The following is an 18000-nucleotide window of genomic DNA, read 5'->3' on the forward strand; positions in this document are numbered from 1 at the left end:
TTATATTTATAATTTAAAAATACAGATTAAAAAAAAACTATAAATTATAGAGTTTTCTTAATAAATTTTTTAAAAAAATTCAAGTGTAACCCATGCAAGAAAATTATGCGGAAGCACAATGAAACTTCAACAGCAATTCACTACATGAACCCTTAATCAAAAAATTTGAAGTACAAATAAAATATTTAATTGAAAAGAAAAAAACTATATATAGATTCAAATTAAAATTAAACAATAACAAAAATTGGTTCTTAACTAAATTTTCAAGAGAAGATTTCTAGTGATATCCATACAAAAAATTGTGGTGTAGCTAACTAAGATAGCCTTAGATATTGTTTTAAGGTTTGTTTTTGTTTTTTAAAGTATTTTTTAGTTTAAAAATATATTAAAATAATATTTATTTTATTTTTAAAAATTTAGTTTTGATATCAACACACCAAAAAAATTCAAAAAACACAAAAAATCTTAATTTAAAATAAAAATAATTTTTTTAAAAAAATACAATGCCACCATAACAAAAAATACTAAATATTTTTAAAATTATGGTTAAATCAAAACATAGCTTAACTAAAAAATTGAATTACAAATAAAATATTTAATTGAAAATAAAAATAAATAAATAATGTGGTATATAGATTTAGATTTTAATTAAAAAAATAACAAAAGTAGAAATACCTAGATTAGAAAATTTGTATAAATACAATCCCTCACATTTTCATTACTTCCCCTTTGCATTAGTGGACTTACCTTCTATAATAATAATTCAATTCAGAAAAGGAAAATCTGATGCAAAATTACCCAAAACTATGAAAAACCTCAAAAAGTCCATCTCCCCTTCTAATCTTTATTACCAAAATCTCATCCAACATGAACGTAGAACACAAACAATTATAAACAATTTCATCACTTTTAATCATATATTAAAACATTGTTTGGTATTATATTTACACTATTTTTTTTGTTTACAAAAATTTCAAAGTAAGTTTGTATTATATTTTTGTAGTTTATTTTGAATTATTTTGATATTTGATAACATTAAAGAAACATATAAAAATGCTTCCATTTAATCAAATATATTCTTATTATTTATTTATTAGGTATTAGAGGTCCTAAAAAGTGAAGTCAAGTCAAGAAAGAAAAATGAAAAGGAAATAGACAAAAACAGTGTGCGTTAACAGAATTGAGAAAGAATCAAGGGGGTTTTTTTTGTCGTTTTCTTTAAAGTCAGAGATTTGCTTCTCTTCTTGTCTTCATCTTGACCACCCCTACATCTTGATCACCCCTATATATATAAAAAAAAAATCACATTGTTTTCCTCTCCCTCCTACCAAACACTCTCGTTCTCTAACACATTCACCAAACAATATTAAAGTCATCATCTTTTTTATGTTTTACTTCTGATCAGGTTAGTTTCAAAATTTCTATGTGTTTCTATGGTTTGCATGGCTGGTTTTCTGCTAATCAGAGAATTATGGATATTTAATTTTTTTTATTGCATTAGATTAATCATGGGTTTTGATTGAATTTATGTTTGCTTATGCAATTTTGTGTTTCTATGATATCAGTTTTACTAATATTTAATTTTTTTAATGTTTTTGTTTATGGGGTTTTGTTTTTTATGATGTTTTAGCTGACTTGACTCCAAGTCAAGTCAATGCAGCTGTTTTTTATTTCTGTCTGTTACTGTGAATTTGGCCCAGTTCTTTCTTTTTCTTTTTGTTCATAGTTAATATGTGTGTGTGATAAAAAACGATAGAAAAGTTTTAATTTTTGCAATGTGGGGATTGTTTTCTTTTGATGGGGTTTTTGTTTAATGTGAAAAGAAGTGAGATGTTTAGATTTTGGCACTGGTGCTTGGTTAAAGGTTGATGGCTATGTGTGTTTGATATTGTTAGCAGTGACAGACAATGGCTGCTGTGATTGCCAAGATGTGCTAGGTTGAAGGTTGATGGTTTTTTATGTTTGATGTTGTGCAGTGACAGACAATGGCTGCTATGATTGCTAATTCTCGGATTAATAGGGGTGGTGGTAATAAAATTAGGAGATTTCAAGGAGCTGGTTTGAAGTTTTCATGCCGTGAAACAAGGGAAAGAGTTAAGGAAAATAGATTCAACGAGGTAGTACAATCGAAGGCGAGAAGGAAGATTTCATGTAAGAAGGTGGAGGTAATTCAATTGTCATCAGACAGTGATGATGATGATGACTGGTCGCCCCGAAGGAGAAAGAAGGCTTTGAATAGGAAATTGATATTAGCCCCAGAAAGTGATCTTTCAGAGAGTGATCACCAGTGCTCGCCCTCGGAAATAAGGAAAACTTTGTCTGAGCAAATTAAGGCACCCCCAGAAATTGAATTGTCAAAAACTGATGATGAGCAGTTTCTGGGAGCAAGAAGGAAAGCTTCATATGAGAAAATTAAGGCAGCCTCTGAAATTGAATCTTTGAAAAATGATGATCAGTGGTGTTCAGGAACAAGAAGGAAAGCTTCAACTAAGAAAATTAAGCCAGCATCAGAAATTGAATTGTTGAGAAGTGATGATCAACGGCGCATGGGAACAAGAAGGAAAGCTTCATCCAAGAAAATTATGTTAGCTCCAGATGTTGGATTTTCGGAGAGTGGTGATAAGTTGCCTTCAATGAGATTTGAAACCTCCTCTAAGAAAATTAAGTCAGCTTCAGAAATTGAGTTGTTGAAGAGTGATGACGAGTGGTCACCGCGAGTGAGGAGAAAATCTTCATCTAAAAAAGTGAAGCCAGTTACGGTATCTGAGTTTTTGCAGAGTAATGTGGTCCCGAAGGGGCAGCAGAGCGGTTTAAACAAGCGTAGTAGAAGTAGTTCTGTAGGTGTAGATTTTGAGGGTGATTCAGAAGAGGATCTGTTAGAAGCAATTTGTGTTGTAAAAATGAGAGAGAGAAAACGAACTAGGAATTCAAGTAAGGATATAAATGAGAGAAGTCTGAAGGAGGCCAGAGAGAAAAATATAGGTTCTGTGAATTCTTCCTCATCTTCTTCTTCATCATCAGCTTCTTCTAGCTCATCAGTTTCAAAACGTGATGGTTATTGCAATGGTGTGTCTGCAGTGAGAAATGTGAAGGTATCACATCGCATCCCTTTCAGTTTGTTTTGGTGCTGCATTGAGTTATACTTTCTGTAGCCATCTGTTGGAGAGAGTGGCCCCTGTTATACTGCATTTCATTTTTGTGGCTGAATGATGCTGATTTTTCTTGCTTCAAACAGATCAAAGGACAAGATATCGAAAGATGTCACCAGTGCATGAAAAAAGAAAGAATAGTTGTTGTCCTTTGTAGGAAATGTAATAGAGTGTACTGCGTACAGTGCATCAAACAATGGTAAATTTTCTAATGACAAACCAATTATCCAACGTGATTTGTTTTGTCTAGATGAACTTAGATATCCTTTTGTTTCTTATATTATCTCATTTGGTGTATATAGGTATCCTGAGATGACAGAAGGGCAATTTGCAAAACGATGCCCATTTTGTCGTAAAAAATGCAATTGCAATGTGTGTTTGCACTCAAGCGGGTTGATTAAGGTTGGTCCTGTGCTCATGTCCCTCTTTGCTTGTGATCTGTGAGGATATTTAAAGTTAAAAAGAAGAAAAAGAAGTGAAAGCTGCATCATGTTAAATACTTGACATATCAGCAGTTGGAGGAGTATTTTTATTGCTGAAAGTTACGTCGGATGTTTTTCACTCTTTCCTAAGTAGTCCATCGTGTTTCTTGTCTCCAGACATCAAAAAGGGATATCACCAACAGTGAAAAGGTTCAGCATCTGCATTATATGATCAAGTTGTTGCTTCCTTTTCTGGAACAAATCTGTGATGAACAAACTGAAGAAATGCAGATTGAGGCCGGCATTCGAGGTATCCTCTGTTTCCATGACAGAATTTGATGTGATCAAATGAGTTCTTCTGTTAAACTTCTTTTTGCTGATAGCTTTTTGATGTGCTTGTGGCAACCAGGTTGCCCATTTGATATAGCTGAGAACTTTTGCTACAGTGATGAGCGTGTATATTGGTACGCTCCTTCTCTCCACTGAACAAGTAATTACCTTTTGATTTTAGTCACTCAATTAAAGTTCATTCACTGCATTTCTTTTCGGGATTGTGGAGCAGCAATCACTGCGCCACTTCTATCATTGACTTTCACCGCAGCTGTCCAAAATGTTTTTATGAACTGTGCCTTAGTTGTTGTCGAGAGATTCGTAAGGGAAGCCTTTCAAGACGTGCTGAAAAGAAGTTTTGGTATGTTGATAGAGGCTCTGGTTATATGCATGGTGGAGATCCACAACCTTGTCATTCCCAAAATCCTTATGATCACATTGAGCCTCTAGTTCTATCATGGAATGCCAATGAAGATGGTAGCATTTCTTGCCCGTCAAATGAAATGGGTGGTTGTGGTGATTGTGCATTGGAGCTAAAGCATATCCTTCCGCCAAGACAGGTTGCGGAGTTGAAAAGGAAGGCAGCAGAATTATTGGAAATTTGTGGCACTGAACAGGCAAGTTTGATGTGCAAGTGCAATGAAACAGGGAAAGGACTGTTAAGAAGAGCAGCGTTCAGGGAAGGATCTGAGGACAATTACTTGTATTGTCCTGCTTCAAAGGATATTCTTGAGGATGAAAAACTTTTTCACTTCCAAAAGCACTGGGCTAAAGGTGAGCCAGTTATAGTTTGTGATGTTCTTGAGGAGACAACTCATCTGAGCTGGGAGCCGATGGTCATGTGGCGTGCACTATGTGAAAATGTGGATTCAGATGTTAGTTCAAAGATGTGTGAAGTGAAGGCTATTGATTGTTTGGCATGTTGCGAGGTTTAGCTCCACCATCCTTCCCTGCACTTATTTTTCAGCCAGGAACACTTGTCAAAGCCATTTGGATGACAGAATGAGCAAAATCATCTGTTTTGCTTTATGAGTGATGGAAAAGAAATATGTTCCGCACATATACTTTCTGAATTTCTTACTCTAAACTTGTTATATTTTACTTTAACTCACAGAATGCTGACTTTGTAAGAATATTCAGGTGGAGATTAATACCCGACAGTTTTTTAAAGGCTATATGGAAGGGAGAACATATCATAACTTTTGGCCTGAGATGCTTAAGCTGAAGGACTGGCCTCCATGTGATAAATTTGAAAAACATTTGCCACGCCATTGCGATGAGTTTATCAGAGCACTGCCATTTCAAGAATACAGTGATCCAAATGCTGGAATCCTGAATGTTGCTGCGAAGTTTCCTGAAGAAAAGCTGAAACCAGACTTGGGTCCAAAAACTTATATTGCATATGGTACAAGAGAAGAGCTTGGAAGAGGGGACTCGGTGACCAAGCTTCACTGTGATATGGCAGATGCGGTACATTTTATTTTGTGTACAATTTATTTCGTGTAGTAAAAGATGGTTATTTGAATGGTGAGCAATTCCGTGTGCCAAAAACTGTTATTTATCTAATCTCAATTCCATGTGCCAAAAACTGTTATTTATCTAATCTCAAATTTCTGTTGAGTATATGCATCCTGGTGTCCAAGAATAAATTTAAGTGGGCTCCTACAGTTCCAAGCAAATTTGTCCTCTTATCACATAAATCACAGGAATCGATAGGTTTGCCGGTTTAAATTATATTATATTCCTTTCAGTTTAAGATGACATAGCAGAATTTGCCTTTTGGTTGTAGAATGTGCTGTTTACTTGGGAGCATCGGGTTCTTTATTAGGCAAAGAAAGCTGACGGTCCAAGTATTTGACTTTTGTGTGCATCAGCTAAAGCGATTCGTATCTCTATTGCAATATTGTGCTTTGAATTGCATTTCTGTGCTGATGTCTCAAATGTCTATTATCGAACAAAAATATTCCCTTCCAATTTTCATACCAACTTTCTATGAATTTGTGTTCCAAATTTGCATAATGGGCAACAATTTGGAGTTTTACTGGAGCAAGCTTTGAGCTCTGAAGGTGCTTGGCATTCAAGAGGCCAGAACTTGGAATGCAGTGATTGTTCATAAGACATCATTTATACTTGTTGATTTCTTGTCATACTTTTTTTTTTCTAATTAAGGGAAAAATTGTTCTCTGATGCAGGTGAATATTTTGACGCAAACTGCCGATGTACTATTAAGTGAAGCACAACACTCTGCCATTGAGCAGTTGAAAATGAAGCACAGGGAACAGGATGAGAAGGAACATTTAGAAAAAGACAAGGTAGACAATCCTCACATTGAACTTGATCAGGGAAATGATAGTTTGAAAGAAGAGATTGATGTCTCAGAAATTAGAGGGCTGCAGCCGCAGCCCTCTGAAATTAATGAAGAACTAAAGAACTCTGAAGATGTGTTAAGAGGAGCTGCACTTTCTGGTTTACCCTCAGAAGTGGAGACAGCGGACACAGCAGGTGGTGGCGCTTTGTGGGACATTTTCAGGAGGGAGGATGTTCCCAAGTTAGAGGAATATCTTAGAAAGCACTTCAAAGAATTCAGGCACACTTTCTGTGCCCCCGTAGAACAGGTATGTTCTATGGTTCTCTCTTGTCTTTTTTTTTTTCCAGCCTTGTTCGTTGTCATTGTACCAAAAATTAACTGGTTGCAAGTAGGTCGATCATCCAATTCATGACCAATGTTTCTATTTAAATTTGGAGCATAAAAGGAAATTGAAGGAGGAATTCGGTGAGTAATTGTAAAACACTGGTTTTATTTGCTTTAGACGTTTTAGGTCCAATGTATTCTGTATAGTTTGTTGATCACTTTGATTCGTTCACACGCCAGGAGTTGAAGCCTGGACATTTGAACAAAGAGTTGGAGAGGCCGTATTTATACCCGCTGGATGCCCACACCAAGTTAGGAATCTTCAGGTGCGTCCTTAGACTCCATTTTCCTTCTTCAAATATGTAAAGGTTTTGTTATTAACTATAAACTAAAAAAGAAATGGTTTTACTATCCCTCTTCTTACAATATTATATTCATTTGAGTGGTGTTTTGCTTTTTTTTAATATTAGATTTATTTTTTTATTGAGTTATCATATTCTTATAATATAGAATCTAGATTTGATAGGTTAATTTAAGTGAGTTGAATTTTTTTTTTAATTTTTTAATTTAATATTAAATTGATTGAAAATTAAAATTTATTTTGTTTATTTTCTATTATGTTATTTCAGCTTGTTGACTTAGGAATAATACTTAATGGGTTAATTTGAGTCGATATAGGTTGTTTTTTTATGTTTTTTATAGTTGATTTTTTTCAATTTCATTATCCAACATCGAGTCAGTTAAGAATTAAATTTTATAATTTAATTTGATTTGCTTTCGACGAGGATATTTTGTTCTTATTATCAAAGTTATGGGTTTTGGTATATTTAACCATAGTTAAATCAAGTTATTTTTTTATTTTTTCTTTAAAAGATTATCTCAGTTTCATGATTCGGGTTATGGGTTTTTTAACATTGGATTTTCTTTTTTTGGGGTTATTCTTATTTCATGACCTAAGTCACAAGTTTTGTTAATTAACCTAATTGACTTATTTTTTTAATTAATTTTTTTTTCAATTTCATCATTTAATATTGAGTTTAATTAAGAATTAAACTTTATGATTTGTTTTGATTTATTTTTTATTAGGTTATTTCGGTGTCATGACCTAGGCATAATGTTTAACGGGTTAACTCGATTTGACTTGACTTATTTTTATATCATTTTTAAATTAAAATTGATATAAATTTCATGATTCAATAATTGCTCCAACATGAGTGACTCAGAATTAAGTTTTATAATTTGCTTTGATTTATTTTTGTGTTTTAAGTCTCATAACAAAAGTTATGGATTTGATAAATCAACATTAGTTAAATCAAATTATTTTTTTATTTTCATTTTATTAAGTTATTTCAACTTGATTACTCAAGTAATGAGTTTAGCGAATTGACTTAGGTTATTTTTTATGTTTTCTTTTAATCTAATCTTTTAATATTGAGCTAATTAGGGATTGGAATTTGTAATTTATTTTGATTTGCTTTCCATGAGGTTATCTCGATTTTTTGACCTAAGTCACGAGTTTGACATGTTAACTCGTGGTTTTTAGGTCATTTTTTAAGGATTTTTTTTCCTTTCCAAAATCATCTTTCAACATTGGGTTGATTGAAAATTAAACTTTATAATTTATTTTGATTTACTTTCTATGAAGTCATTATAGTTTCATAACTTAAGTCACAGATTTGACATCTTAAATTGAGTTTACTCAAGTTAATCTATTTTGTTGTTATCTTAATATTAAAAAAAGGATCTCATCTTAATTATTTTTTTGTTAAACAATGTTTTTACGGGTTGTATGAGTTGTTTTTGGACTTGTTAAGTCAACCAGTTTACATTAGGTCAACATTCACACGATTAGAAATTTTTTATTAGCGACATCTAAATATGTTCTTTTGCTTAACAAAAATTTGACCTAACTAACATTGTAGTGCACGTCAATTATCAAACTATAAATTAAAAAAGAAGGGGGTTTCATTGTACCCCTCCTCACAAAGAGCTATTTATTGCTATAATGTTTTGATTTCTTTTTTTTTTTTGTTCTTTGCTTTGATTTTATTCTTTCAATCAATTAGTTTATTTTACTTTTTAATATTAGATTTGTTTATTTATTGAGTTATTACACTTTCATGACTTAATTTTTTTTTAATTAACTTTTTTTTTTTAAATTTCATATGTTAATATTGAATTAATTAAGAATTAGATTTTATGATTTATTTTATTACTTTCTATTATGTTATTTTGACTTTATGCCATAAGAATAGTGCTTAACGGATTAATTTAAATTAACTTAAATTGTTTTTTGTGTTGTTTTTAATTATTATTTTTAAATTTTATTATTCAACATTAGGTCAATTGATAATTGAATTTTATAATCTATTTTAATTTACTTTCTATTAAAAATCTTAATTTTATGATCAAGGTCATAAGTTTTGGTATATTTAACCTTAGTTAAATCAGGTTATTTTTTTATTTTTTTTTATAAAAGTTTATCTCACTCTTTTATCGATTTTGTTGAATTGAATTTTTTTAATGATCATAAGCCTTTCAATATTGGATTTATTTTTTATTAGGTTATCTTTATCTCATGACTCGGATTGCGAATTTAACTGGTTAACTCAATGGACTCAGTTTTGTGTTTTTGTTTTTTTAATTGAATTTTTTTTTAATTTTATTATTTAGTATTCTATTTGATTATGAATTAAGTTTTATGATTTGTCAGTTTTTTTTTTATGTTATGTCAGTCTCATGACCCGGTACTTAATATGTTGATCTAGGTTGACTTAGCTTATTTTTTTAATTAATTTTTTTTACAAATTTCATCATCCAATATTAGATCTGACAAGTGCGGTTAAGAATTAAATTTTGATTTAATTTCTATAAAATTGTTTCAATCCCATGATAAAAGTCATATATATGGTAGGTTGGTCCATGTTAAATCATGTTACTTTTTATTTTTTTTATGAGATTATCTCAATCTAATAACTCAGGTCATAGGTTTAACGGATTAACTCGGATAGTTTTTATATTATTTTTTAATTTATTTTTTAGTCATATCGTTCAATATTGAGCTGATTGAGAATTGAAATTCATTGTATCAATTTATTTTTCATGGGGTTATCTCAGTCTGATAACTCGAGTTGTAGGTTTCATATGTTAACTCGAGTTGTTTTTTGAATTTTTTTAATTGATTTATTTTTTAATTTTATTATTCAATATTACATTGATTGAGAAATAAATAATATAATTTATTTTTATTTTTTTATAGGGTTATTAGTCTCATGGTTGATGAATTTAAAATGTTAACTCTTAGTAATTTAGGTTAATTCAATATATTTTCATTTTAATATTAAAAAATATTTTCTTATTTTTTTTTAATGAAATTATATTTTTAACGTTTTTTTTTTAATAAGTTACATTAAATCAATTTTCACGTATTTTTTTGCCTTACTAGAGCACTGGTAGCACGATATAATCTATATCATGCTAAACTAATTTGCCCTTTTCTTTTTGTACAAAGTAAAAGTGTTATCTCACATGAATCGCTGCTAGAGTGATAAGACAAAGTAATCATCGCCATTGAATTGTGGGCCCCTCTATTTTATGTATCGCAAATTAATGTCTGAATATTTGATTTTAAGGATGCCTAGACTAAAAAAAATATTTGATTTCCTAAACTAAATAGAAAAAAAATAAATTATTTAGCTTGTATTTTAGCAAAATATATCACATTTTTATTTTTCGAATAAAATAATGCATTAGGGTTCTATGTGATAACCCTATTCGACTTCAATTTTCTTTTTCTAACTTGTTGTCTTCTTATTTGTGTTTCTGTCTATATCAGCTAGTGCCAAAGTCTAATGATTTTTGGTAGTTTTGGTTAAAAGTCATAAAGGACATTTATAAGAGCTCAATAATTCTTGGTGATTAATTGTTATATGTTATTGAATAACCATGACCAGAAGAGGTCGCAAATTAGAACTTGTTTGTTTAAAGGGATAAGAGGTTTCCCTCGAGAAATAGACGTTCAAGAGCTGGTGATAGAAGACTTATAGAAACGAATTGTAGAATTGAAAAGAAATGTCAAAGAACTGATATAAAAGATATGTAGAGATGGATTGTAAAATTAACCCGTAAGTTTGCAAAGGTGAGAAGCTTGGGAGGTTGAGAGAAGATTAATCACATATTTATGGTTAATTTTGAGAAATTGTTTTAAAAGAATAAGCAAAGGAAACAATTTCTTCATCAGGAAATAAAAGGTTTTAATGATTCTAGTTCTTTTTTTTTTTAAATCAACACTAAATTTTGACGAGGATGATGAAGATGATGTTGAAGTAGAAGAACTAGATGTAATTTTCTTGGTTTGTGATAACTATAAGAAGGAACCAAATTAGATGTGATTCTAGAAGTGATTTTTGATGAATCACATTGTGAAGGATGTGAATTTTGGAATTGATAAGGTTAAAATTATGAAGAGGATTTTCAAATTTTCTCTTTAACTCCAAGATTGGCTTTATTGTTAAGAAGGTTGAATATGTTGTTAATAGATATAATGTTTCTAATGGAAAGGCTGAGCAGGTTGGAAACTTTTGATTGGATATATGTGAGATTGATGTAAAAGTGTTAGGAACACATAATGAAATGGATCACACATAAAAGAATGGATTATAGTTTCTAACTGGGGTATGAACTTAGGACAAGTTCAATATCGAGGAGATTGATAATGAGCTCTTTTGGGAAAATAAATATTTTTCTTAATTTTATGGTTTTTTTATTTTATTTTTTTCATGTGTATTATCATGCTTTTTTTAAATCTATTTGAATGGAATAGTTTTCCTATTTTTGTCAATTTAGTTTTACTAGGATTTCCTAGTTTTTTTTTTTTATAAGGGATTGTAATAGTCTTTTAGCAAGTGAAAACTTTTATAAATAAAAATTAAGCATGGTAGGAGTCTTCCCATGTTTGTTGTGTTTTTTTAAGGGTTTTGACTTGTAACAAACCTATTATTTTTCATTCCAGCTCATGTCAAAAAAACTCTTGGTATATGATTTTTTTTTCTCCGCTCCAAACTCCACATTGTAATGATCCAATACTTATCTTTTTACACCAATAATAAATATTTGCTTGTGTCAATCATACGAAAACAATAATTATTCACGATAAAATAAGAGAAGCCAAAATCGATCAAGTATAATGAAATTGACTGAGTTGAAAGAGTCTTGTTCAACGAAGAGGATTAAAGAAACAATTAACTAGTTGACCAAGCAACCAAGAGTTATGATTGATCATGGGAAAGCGATCGATTACAAGAGTTTGAATGCACACCAAGAACTAGAAAACATTCTATTCAAAGTGCAAGTTCTTAATGGAATAACTAATTAGAGGCCACATATTAGCTTAAGATTCACTTGAATATTAACTAAAGACAAGTTTAGTTTATATTAAGATTCAATAAAGTTTATTATCTGATATCAATATTTATATAAAATTAGAGTTATATTTTTTAGATATGATTCAAACTTTGTACAAGCTTTTCGTTTATTCTCTTACACCTATTTTCTACCATATATTTGTTGGTGGACAACACAAATAACATTTTTAAGGTTCGAGGTTCGGAATCCTTACATTTTGTATGATTTTGCGGGCTTACCACGTGCTTTCCTCTAAGATTAAGTTTTTAATTATAGCTTTTTCTAAGTGAAATGAAGAAACATAATTCAAATAGCATAATTGATCCGAAAGTATTTAGACTTTGACTCGAGTGGCCCATGCTTTACCAACTTAACAAAGTTTGTATGGCAAAAATTGTTATGAAGACTTGGTCTCTCATATTATTATTATACTAGATATATTGGCAAAATTTGTTGGAACCTATACATCTACGTGTGATTCCAGTAAAATTTTATGTTTACTAACATTATCATTCTATGTTCATAAAATTAGTGTTAAGCATTTCACACAACCAATTAGGTAAACCAAACAAAATTAATGTTTTTTTTTTTTAATTATGGAGGACTTGGTTTTGTGTTGTTTAGTTTTTTAAGAAATGGAAGAAATAAATAACTAAGTTGTCAAAAAAATCATCAATTAGTAAAAATGAGAAATTTTAAACATGTCAATTGGCAAATTCATAGGTTTAATTCTTATTAAATGCATAATGACACGATCAAGAAGTTGATGTTTTATCCCAAATGCAGGAATGTTGAAGTAATAAATAACCCGACAACACCAAGATAGAACCATAGGAAGGTCAACTATATAAATTACAAATAATATATATAATAAAACAAAGAATTTAAAAGGACTTTGACATTTGAGATTAATGTGAAAATTAAACAAAGATAAATTAATTATCAATGTTAGAAGATTCACTAATGGTATTTCAAATAAGTATAGTATAAACTCTTTTTATTACTCAATTGAAAATCATAAACAAAGCAAGTTCTAATTGAATTATAAATTATTAACATATTTATATTAATTATCTTATTTGAGTAATGTCAATGCTTGTAAATGTGATCAGGTATTAATGGTGATCACTTATGTTAACAGCAAATCAAGTTACATTCATAACATAAGTGTCAATTATATCATATAGTTAGTTATGAAATAATCAAATATTTGTTATACTAAAAGTTGTACAACACAAATCTATATTAACCATTTAACAAGTAAGATATTAAGAGGGGGTAAAATAACAAATACAAAATATGTTAGTTTCAAACATTAAAATTCATATTGAGTTTATACTATACTTATTCTTACACTATTAGTGTATCTTTTTCACCTCCATAAAATAAACTTAGCTAGTCATAATGAAGATAAAAAATGTAAATAAATAAAATAAAAACATAATAATGATATACATTCACTAAGTAAAGGAAAGGAAAGGAAAGGAAAAATATAAACAAGAGATAAATATAGCATGAAATAAAACTTTGAACATTACAAAATACAAAGAAAGAGAGTAAGAGCTAAATCTTAATCTGAAAACCAAGATGTTTAAATGTATAGCAAATGCCTCCTTTTATAAGTTAAGATTTGGAACTATTAATTTAATTATTAATTATTGAGTAGGTGGTTTTACTTGGTGACAACCATTATCTTCTTGTATGAACAAAACGTCATTGTTAATATCAGAATTTGAACAGATAGTCTTTATGAAAGTTTTAGGCATTTGTCTCAGCTTTACAACAAAACAAGAATGAGATCACTTAAACTTCTAAAACTCGAAATATGGGCTGAAGGACAAATTTTGTATATTTTTTGTTGCTACAACTTGAAACCGTTGTTTTGAATCTTTGACTCTTATGAAAGTTTTAAGCTTATATCTTAACTTTCCATCTATATAAACTAGATTCAAATCCAAGTTCTACAACTCCAATTATGATCCAATAACCGAATAGTGTTCTAGTTTGAATTGACCCAGCATCTCTTCTCCAAGCTTAACTTTTTCTTTATTTTCTTAATTTCAATAGTTAAACAAATCAATCAATCTTTTGAATTGTGAAACATACCTGCATTTAAAATGAACATTTATCATAAATTAAAGATATTTTATGTTATCAAACTTGTTATTATAAAACATCTTAAGTTAGGGAATTTAATGATATTTTAAGTGAAATATGATGATATAAAATCTTGATAAAAATGCACTTTTAAATACTAATTACATGTCAATGAGTTCTTCCAATAAATCTAATGAGATTGGTTCTATTAATAAAATCTCATCATCCATGCATTACAAAGTGATGTGGTATATTCAAATCATAACATATCAATGATGATGTTATATATATCATGGAAAAAAAATTCATTAAATTGAAGGAAATAATAACTAAGAAAAAAATGGTTAAAAACCAACATACTATGAAATACTGAATTGGGCTATTTATGAATTGCTACACCTCTTTTTGGTGGTGATCACTCTACACATGTATTTCAACAAAAAGCTTGATTGAGCTCGGCTTACGTTCAAGAACCATAAGATGCAAGATACAAATGTTGTCAATTAAATATATTTATATAAAAACAATTAATAAAAAAATGGATGTAATGAAAAAAATCTCACAATTTGCTTCACATGCAAAACTAACACGTCTAAAAGATTTATGTCTTCTTTCAAATGTAAGAGTGTTGAAGTCATATATAACCCGATAAGACCAAGATCTAACCACAAGAAGGTTAATTATATAATAATAATAATAATAAAGAAGGGGGAGGGGGAAGATTAATGTGATGATTAAACAATGATAAAAAAATAAATGTCAAGGTTAGAGAATCTACTAATGATATTTTAAAAAATAAATAATCATAATAATGACACATTAATTAAATAAATTTGTAAAAATATTAATTTAACTCAAACTTATTCAATCTATTTTAATATTATTTTTAATTCATTATCAATTATTTATATAAATTTAAATTTCTACACATTTACTAAAAATTTCAACTTGACAATAAAATTAACAAAATATAAAACCAACTTGTTAAATAAGATATTATTTATTTTATCACAAAACACCAAAGTAAAAAATTCCACATAAGTTTTACCAACTTACAAAGAAAATTCCACATAAATTTTAAAAAATCTAAAACAAATCCTAACACATACAAATTACAAATTCATACAACAAATTTGTACGATGAGAAAACTATAAAACAAGTAAATATTCAAACAATATATATATATATATGCAAAAAAATAATTTATAATTGAGTTCAAATAAAAAAAAAAGATAAATTTGCTTCCTTAAAGTAAAAAATTCTTAATAAAATTTGAATTAGAACAAGAATGTTGACAAACTCAGTGTTATTATAGCTAGATTTGTTGTGGAATATTAAATTGTGGTGAGATTAGAGGTGGTTTTTGTTGTAGAAAAATGCATAAAAAAAATAAATAAAAGAGGTGGGTTGATCGCTAGATCATAAATGAAATATTAATAATGAAATTATTTTGTCAGTAACTCTATCAGTCATTTCAGTAGTAAAAATATCACGTCACTGTATAATTTATCTTTTTTGAATCCCTTTGTAATACCTTTTATAATTCTCTCGGTATATATTAAGAAATTTTTTTTATTAATATATTTACAGATGTATTTTATGATCAGGTTAATTCTATATGTAATGTCATTTGTAAAAGTTACATGTCATTATATTATATGACTTTTTTTTATTTTTTATATTTTCACTACAATTTTCTGGGTATATACTAGGAGAATTTTTCTATTGATATTTACAAATAAATACAAGGATGAGAAATTATATTGGTAAAGGTTATCGGAATATGTTTATAGAAAAATTTCACCAATATTTCTATTTATATTTATTTATTTATTTTCTGCTAGTAGACCTACAAGAAATTGGTGAATATCTTTATTGTATTGTTGAACAATGTTTGAATTGCTTATGTTTTATCCATGCAGTCTTGTACTAAGGTTGCTGTAGATTTCGTCTCTCCTGAAAATATAAAGGAATGCCTCCGGTTAACTGAAGAGTTCCGACAACTTCCGATGAATCACAGAGCTAGAGAAGATAAACTTGAGGTAACTTCTTTCCTGAAACATATTTTGCATGGATTACATTTTGATCACTTAGCTTCCATGAGTAACGTGGTTTTCTTATTCCCTTCTATCAATGTGTAACAGATAAAGAAAATGATAATTTATGCAATTGATAAAGCCATTATAGACTTGCAAGAGCTAATGGAATCCCAGAGATGAGCTTTTCTACATGTTTCGAACAGGCAGGTTTACGACACAGATACAGCAGCCGTCTCCAACAGGCAAGCAAACAACACAGATACATCGGCGTCTTGGCAACACTTTTTTTTTCCTTTTCAGATTTCCATGGAAACATTGCATGGCTGCAACTTTAGGTTATATCATATATCCTCAAGGCAGCATTTTGCTCAGAGTTGCCATTTAACTTGAAGGTTTAATTAGTGGTGCATATTACCTCTCTATGGTCTTTGATTAAATTTAGTTGCATAGTTGCTCCAAATCTTACATTGTGTTTGAAGAAAAAAACACATGTATTGCCTTAGGAAAATAATTTGAGCATATTGCTTGATATTTGATTGACCAATTCATGGGCATGAAAATAATGATATAGGATCCTGTTCATCTCTGAAATGGAAAAGGTGGAGAAAAGAAAATGGAGAACAGAATAGGCATGAAAATAATGATGCAATGGAAACGAACTATTATTTCCTCTGTCTTCATTAAAAGTTTAAACAGGGCAAAGACCAATGACTCTCGGGGAGTGTTTGGCTAATATCTTAAAATATAAAAGACAAAGATATTAAACACAAAAAGATATATTTTTTTTATATTTTTTATTTTGAAAATATAAAAATTGTTATATATATATATATATTGCATTTCTTGAATTAAATATGTTTAAATCTTTTTAAGATGATTTTTATTTCAACACTTCAAATTTGTTTGTGAGGTGCCAGCTAAACAATAATTTCAAGGGACGCTTCTTTTTATGGAAGTTCAAGATTTAATAGCCATCTAATAAAGAATAAAAACCAAATTTACTTCAATGTAGATTACGTTCTTATGTTAGCAACCAATGATTTTAGAAAATAGAAAATGCATTTATTAATTGGAAAGAAAATATTTTCTTGAAAATATATTTTCTATTTTTTTATTATAATTCATTTAATTTCTCATATTGATTTCTTTCAATTTTAGGTATAAGTCAATGAAAATCCTAATTATCTGAGGTTGAATTTAATCAGTACCTCAAAACAAAAAGGACAACTATAGAAAAAATAGAGAGATTTGATTAAAAAGACAAATATGATACATTGAAATAGTTTCATAATGAATTTATATATGAAAACGAATACTTTGAAATTATTGATAAAAAGGTTGTCTCCCGCAACTATAATTGCCACAATAATCAAATTATAGCTTTAAAATCCGATCCGATGAGTTGACATGAGACCCAATTAATCTGAAGTTGGAACCAAGCTGGATTTATATAAAAAAAAAAAATTAGTTAAAAACCTGGTTGACCCGGTTAACACGGCGGATTAACCTAGTTGACCTAACAAGATTCGGTTGCAACCTATTAACTATTTTTTTATTTTTTATCAAAACAATGCTATTTTGATTTATAAAAAAAATTTGAAGTTAACCCAGTCAAAACTCAGTGACCATGTCAAAACCCGTGATCCAAGCCTTAGATCGAGTTGACTACCAAGCCAGCTTTAAAAACACTGAACCAAATAACCATTTTATAACACAATCCACATCACTTGCACACGATTCAAATTAAATAAAAAAAAAAAACCCGCTTTCAACATTAAACTTGAGGTTCAAATATTAGGAAAACAATTTCACCAAAACTTGATAAATATTAATTTAAATAGATAGAAATTTTTTAATCCAATCATGTTCGAGTAAAACCCAAAAGCAAAAGATTTAGTATTGAGTGGGGTATATATATTGTTTCACG

The 18000-nt window shown here is 29.3% G+C and overlaps 1 protein-coding gene across 2 annotated transcripts; it reads left to right on the forward strand.

Moving 5' to 3' along the window:
• Positions 1–1274: 1274 nt before the first annotated feature.
• Positions 1275–16613, forward strand: LOC105119259 (lysine-specific demethylase JMJ25-like). Of its 2 annotated transcripts, XM_011017383.1 has the most exons (13): positions 1275–1405; positions 1977–3092; positions 3236–3348; positions 3452–3551; positions 3749–3881; positions 3981–4035; positions 4134–4830; positions 5042–5371; positions 6094–6516; positions 6602–6674; positions 6774–6859; positions 15957–16076; positions 16179–16613. In XM_011017383.1, exons 2-13 carry the CDS (start codon positions 1986–1988, stop codon positions 16251–16253), a joined length of 3312 nt encoding a protein of 1103 aa, XP_011015685.1. In that variant the 5' UTR covers positions 1275–1405; positions 1977–1985; the 3' UTR covers positions 16254–16613. The 2 variants fall into 2 exon arrangements, with proteins under 2 accessions (XP_011015685.1, XP_011015684.1); XM_011017382.1 differs by lacking the exon at positions 1275–1405 and having other exon boundaries at positions 1744–3092.
• Positions 16614–18000: the final 1387 nt, after the last annotated feature.

The sequence above is a fragment of the Populus euphratica genome, unplaced genomic scaffold (assembly GCF_000495115.2).
Source record: "Populus euphratica unplaced genomic scaffold, PopEup_1.0 scaffold2713.1, whole genome shotgun sequence".
NCBI lineage: Eukaryota > Viridiplantae > Streptophyta > Magnoliopsida > Malpighiales > Salicaceae > Populus > Populus euphratica.